Source organism: Acanthisitta chloris, unplaced genomic scaffold (genome assembly GCF_000695815.1).
Source record: "Acanthisitta chloris isolate BGI_N310 unplaced genomic scaffold, ASM69581v1 scaffold12209, whole genome shotgun sequence".
NCBI lineage: Eukaryota > Metazoa > Chordata > Aves > Passeriformes > Acanthisittidae > Acanthisitta > Acanthisitta chloris.
In genome coordinates, this window is record NW_008693140.1 from 73,541 (window position 1) to 79,540 (window position 6,000).

The 6,000-nt window shown below is 36.5% G+C and overlaps 1 protein-coding gene across 2 annotated transcripts in view; it reads left to right on the top strand.

Moving 5' to 3' along the window:
* Window positions 1-6,000, top strand: part of MLLT4 (myeloid/lymphoid or mixed-lineage leukemia (trithorax homolog, Drosophila); translocated to, 4) — an 80,550-nt gene that overhangs the window by 38,983 nt on the left and 35,567 nt on the right. For both annotated transcript variants that reach the window (XM_009082965.1, XM_009082966.1), the window contains one exon: window positions 588-674. In XM_009082965.1, coding sequence (XP_009081213.1) covers window positions 588-674 — 87 coding nt within the window. The remainder of the gene's footprint in view (window positions 1-587; window positions 675-6,000) is intronic.

Genomic DNA, 6,000 nt, shown 5'->3' on the forward strand with positions numbered 1-6,000 from the left:
GTTGAGGAAATGGCAATGTTAAAAGATATAAAAAGAATAAATTACTGAACATCTTTAGGGGCTCAGGCTGTATTTGAGAGTTTTCAGAAGTGAAGTTTTTTCAGAACTTCTTTCAAGGCTTTAACTCTGCTTTTGAAATTGGTCTCAGTGTCTTTGTAGGATTTATATCTTGTAGTTGCAGCACTAAAAGTTGAGTTCCTCACCTTTGCAGTAGGAGCCTGCAGAGTCTGAACTGCAGTTTTCATTAGAAGTTATTATATTTTTATAGGCCTGTTACATTTCAAATTGTGACTCATTAGTAATCTCTTTACGGAATTAGAAAAGGAGGAAAAATGGGTAGAATTCAGAGTTTCAGCAGTGTTTGTAACACAGGTGTAGTATGTAATAATATGAACCCATATTAATCAAATATTAGATATTCTACCTCTAAAATGGAGTATCAGACTTATTAATTAAGGCATGAGATCTGCTGCTCAAACAACTTAGTATAGTTTGTAGATTAGCTGTTTTGCTCAGTAATTTTCCTAGCCTGACAGTGCCTATGAATGTCTGAATTTTTTTCTTCTTTCCCCTTCTCTGTTTGATAGGCTCAGCCTTTGAGGAAGGAACCTGAAATTATCACTGTAACACTAAAAAAACAAAATGGAATGGGACTGAGCATTGTTGCTGCTAAGGTATGGAAGCCAGTCTGTTTGGGTGTTACTGAAAAAAGCTTTTGTTTTTAACAGCCTACTGTGGAAAATGTTAATGGCAAAAGAATCTATTTCCCTGAAGTTTGTTGCGCACATCGTGTTGATCATACTTGTATTCTGACCAAGGAATGTTGCTATAAAATACGCAGGTGTAAATAATACAAATGGAAACATAACACAGATGTAGTTACTATGACATTTAAGTTCAAACTTCTAGTACAGGTTTATTCATTTTTTCAGAGCTGAAACTTAGCAGTGTTATTAAATGGAATTAATAAACAGGCTTATTTAGCACCTCTGCTGAAAGGAAAAGAGGAAGTACAAAGAATAGAATGTGGGTTGTTTTTTTTCAATTGATGAGTAAATAAAATAATTCAAATGTATACATTAAATTCTGTGATGAAGACAACACCTTGTCTTTTGCACAGTGTACAGATGCAAGTATGGCTTCAGTTTTCCTTCTTTATAGTAGAGAGCTGCAGCATATTAGCATGGTGAAGGAGAGTGTACCTCTTGCCCTGACTTGCCAAAATTGTGGGTGTATGCTATTCTTGGTAGCAATAGATAGTAACGTATAGAACGCACATACAGCTCCAGCCACCAGATGGAAGACTCTACTAGTTGGTTGGTTTTGCATTATTAACTGGATCACATAGCAGACATAATCTTGTGAGTTTTAAAACTTACTGTAAATTTTGCAGTGGTGATATCCAAAAGTCCATGTTGTAATTACGTGGTGTATAACAGATAAAACAAGTCCTTCCTAATGTCTCTTCACTGTCTAGTACATGAAACTTCAGAAAGCTGTGGTCCTTCTCAGTGGCTTACATAGTTAATTGCTTCTAAACAGCACTGTTTTTTTCCTACAACTTTGCTGACATCATAGTCTGTTCTTGAAATGGTAATCTCTCATGGTATCAGCTTTTAAGAATTACTTCTGACATCCCTAAAGGAATACGTCGTGTCAGGTATATGGTGCGAACTATCAGCAGTTACTGAGGAAACAATTCAGGATCTGAAAAATGAAACTCAGTATTCTGCTCTTATTTTGGTGGAGTGGGTTAATAATTTGAGGAGCAAATACTAGATCTTGACACCGGATTAAACATGTATCAGACCTCTGACTGCCATCTGCATTTCTGTTGAATGTTACAAAATCTGCAGTGGAAATTACTGGGTTTTTCTACTGTGAAATCTGATACCTCTTAAGTGGGATATGATGGGGGAAAAAGGTTTCCCTTTTCACTGGAGCTGTCTGGCTTCTAGATGTTTTAACAACTGACACTTAAATTGCATAACAGTATGTGACAGCGCTACTGGACAGTGTGTGAGCTTGAGCTGAAAGTTTTTTTACAAGTTATTTAATAGTTTCATCATTACTTTATCATAGTCAGTCATGAAAGCAGCAGTTGTCATCTCTGCACAGTTGCAGAAACACTGGTTCAGGCAGTGGATAGCATTTCACCTTTGTGCTGTGTGCCTGCCATAATACTGGAATTCTAATTTAAAAACAGTTAGCTTTAAGACTTGGTTTGAAATAAGCAAGAAGCAGATTGGTTTAGTTTCAGTGTACGCAGAATAGAAACTTTTGCTTAATTTGAAGTCAGCTGTACAGTCATTGGATAGAAATAATGCATTGTGTTGAAATAAGTTGCTGTAGTAGTTAAATAGGATTATTTTCAAGAGGTTATTTCAGGAGGTTCAAAGTTGCTTATTGTAAGTAAGTAATTATTAGCATGTTTTTCCTGTGCTTGGCTTCACAAACAAAAAGAGTTAGGAAGAATACACAGGCATTAATTTTCTCATTCTGGTCAGAGCAGAACAGCTTAGAGAATTGAGTGAGCATGACTGAGAAGTTTGGAATAATGGGTGGATTTTTTTCTTTCTATTCCTGTCTTGTTGACTTTTGCTAGTTTTGCTTGTTTGACTTTTTCTACATGTCTTAAGTCACTTATCTTTTACCAACATAAAAATTAAAACTCTCATTTTAAGCTTTGGCTTAGGAAGATGGAAAAGGTCCAGGAGACTATTCGTTAAAATTTTCTGAACATTTACTGGATAGAATACCTGAAATGAGAGGGTGAGGCAAGTTCAGAATATATTCCGATTTTTTGAACTTTTTTAATAGTAAAAGGTTGGCTGTCAAATGCTCCTGTAGTTGAAGACAGGAAAGCTTATATTCTGTTTCAGAAATACAGAGTTGCTGCTGCCCTGCCCAGGATCCCAATTTGATTGCTGATGCTATTACCTTTATTGAACTGTTGGTTTCTAGAGTGCTTCAAAAGGTCTGTAGTAATAGAACATGCAGTGACTGGTCAACAGGTGGCCCTGCTCCAACCAGTGAAGGACAACCCTGAATCTATTTAGCTTTTCTTGGGAAAACGAATGCATTTTCCTGTGATGTGAGAAAATAGTTGCTTTCAGTAACATGCTCTGAGAATGCCTTTACGTGTCAGTGCTGACGTGCCTTTCTTGTTACATCCTAATGGGCTCCTCCCTCATACTTCTCAGTGGCTTTGGATGAAGTTTGTTAAAATGTAGCTTGGTGATATTCTAGAGATGGATGAAATGGGTAGATTCACAGGTGATTATAAAGAAGCATAATTCCAGTGGACTGATGTTCTTCCTTCTAGCCATTGCAAAAAGTGTGTGCTTCCTAGTGATCTGTCCTCATCTCTGAGGAAACATCTAACAAATTTATCATCTAATAATTCTTTGAGTGTTTCCTAGTTTGCAGGGTTTTGTAGATAAATAATGTGCCAATTAAGAGTTTCTAATGGGGAAATTAGATACTATACCTTACATAGCCTTTTACACCAAATGTTCTGAATTCTGCTGCAGTCAAAGAAAGAAATGAAGTTGAAGCTGAGGTTATACAAGCAGATAAGTGATGCAACTTGTATTGCAATGCTGTGCACCTGCTTATTCTTACGACAGAAGTATCACCTTGGGATAGGTGATTGCAAAGTTGTGTACATTAATGTAAAAACAAACCAAAGAGGTGAGTCCAGGAGTATATGAATGTGTTAGGTTCTTGGGGATCCCTGTATTGGATTTTCTTCTCAGCTAGTGATGGGAAAAATGTTTAAGTGCATTTACTTCTGTGTTGCAGCTACTCATAGGTTGTTTAATTAGAAGTTTTAAAGGCTGGCCAGGAATGTCAGAGAGAGCAGAAATCCAGCACATGCCCTTGTTCACCTGACTTTGCTGTAAGGGTGTTTCCTGAGGCAGGATAGCCCCTTTGAGCAAACCTGTAGTAAGTGTGTATGCAAACACAGCAGAAAAAACAAGTTTTGTTACAAAACAACTGTTAGCTGCCAGAGCAGTGTAAACAGTGTTGTGCTTGTTTTGGGTTTGTTTCGTTTTTTTTTATAAATTGAGAAAATACCTATCAGCATTTCTTTAAACTGAATGCTTTAAACTGTTTTTATTTTTATTTAAAGTTAAATTGTGTAGCTTCATATGTGATCCAGAAAGGTAACCTGTTGTTCTACCCTTTTGTAGGTATTGCATGTTTTCTTACAGTATTTCTCCTGTTATTTTATTAGCAATAGCTTTTGTAATAGATATATGGAAATGTAGTTGGTAGGAGCGGTCGGGCATTGGGAACAGGGAACAGTCTTGCTTTCTGAGGTTGTATGCAGGCTTTGGTTGCTCTAACCCTGAAAGATGTTTTGATGTTAAAAGCTGCCAGACTCCCAACCACATTGTGGTTAAGTTTTTATGAAATCCAGATGATTTGGAAGCCGCGTGTGCATGCAGTTTACTTTAAAAATATATCACTTTTTGGGGGGCTTTCGCATGTGACTTCTTAGCCATCTGTGGGCCAGCACATTACTTCCTGTTTAATTTGGAGGTTTTTTTGTCTTTAGTACAAAAAGGCTCTCTTTTTTGCTTTTTTTCTCTAGCAGTTTTCAGAGTTTAATAAAGCCTCTAAAGTAAATGGAAGTCAGAACGGCATAACTGATTACGTAAGAGCCTGAATATTGTATTGGTTATAGCTGGTGTTGATAAACGCTACACTGTGTCATAGCATCCAGCTCCGAGTTATCTTGATGGGTATCTTGGAAAATCCAGCAGACTAGAGCAGTGGTTGCTGTTGAGGGCTGGAAGAGAAGTGGAGAATTGTTTTTTTTTCTTTCAAGGATCTGTAGTCCCGGAGATCAAAATGTGGTTTTCTGTTGTTGGAAGAACAGAATCCATGGTAAGTCTGTTCAGGTTTCTGTTGGGACTGTTTTTCTCTGAAGTTTTAAATACTATCCCTGTACTTTTTCCTGCTCTCTTGCTTGTTTAAACCTGCCAGTAGTTATTTGTTCATGTAGCAACTATGTAATACAGCATGCAGTTAAATGTAGTCAGATGTTAGTAGCTAACTTTCTAAAATCTAGAAAGAAAAAAACTAATTTTTAGCTTGTTCTTCGTATGCACTTCTCAAATTTGTGGAAGTGACTATTAATATTTACGGTTTCAGGTGTGATAACTACTGTTTTACTGTGCCAGAGCATGAATAGCATGACCTGTGATCTGTTTACTTGTCATATTAGTTGGATTTAATCCAGGTTCCTCTAAAAGTCTCTTTTCCCCTTATAAAATCATAGTAGAATAATAAAAATTCATGTCCCAAACAGCGTGAGATTTTTAATACTCTCTGGACCCTTCTGAAAAGACCAGAACATGCTAGTATGTTGCTGCTAGGGCATTTTATTCAACACATTCACAGAGTTAGAGGCATTTAAATTCTGGTTAGATTACTACTGTGCAAGAAAAGGATTCCCATGTTCTGCAAGAAGGATAGAGCAGATTTTTGTTGCTAAGTCTTTTCATGCTGGTTATGTTCATTACTGTGTTATGATTTAGTTCTTGAAGGTATGGCATACTTCTTCTTCCTCAGTTGTCTTTTAGTAGTGTAACAGGAAAAGTTGCCTTAAAATATATACAAGCATCTTAAAATACATATGTATATGCTCTTACTGGCACACAAATTAGAGTGTTTCTTCTAGGTTTTTTTTAACAGATGGTCAGATTAAGTATTTTCATAGCACTTGCTAAAATAGGATCAGATGTGATAAGCATTTCAAACACTCGAGTGTGACATTTCAGCAGTAAATATTCTGGGGAATGGACTTACTGTTCTAAAAACAAGTGTGTGGCAGCTTAACCGTAAATAATTTGTACTATTTGGCAACCTTGGTTGCTCTCAAGGGTTAATTAAATCATTCTAAGTTGCTTTAATTTCTAAACCATTACTTGTCATTTTATATTTAACTGTCAGTTCAAAGTGCTAAATTTAAGGAGCGTTTGAGAGCAG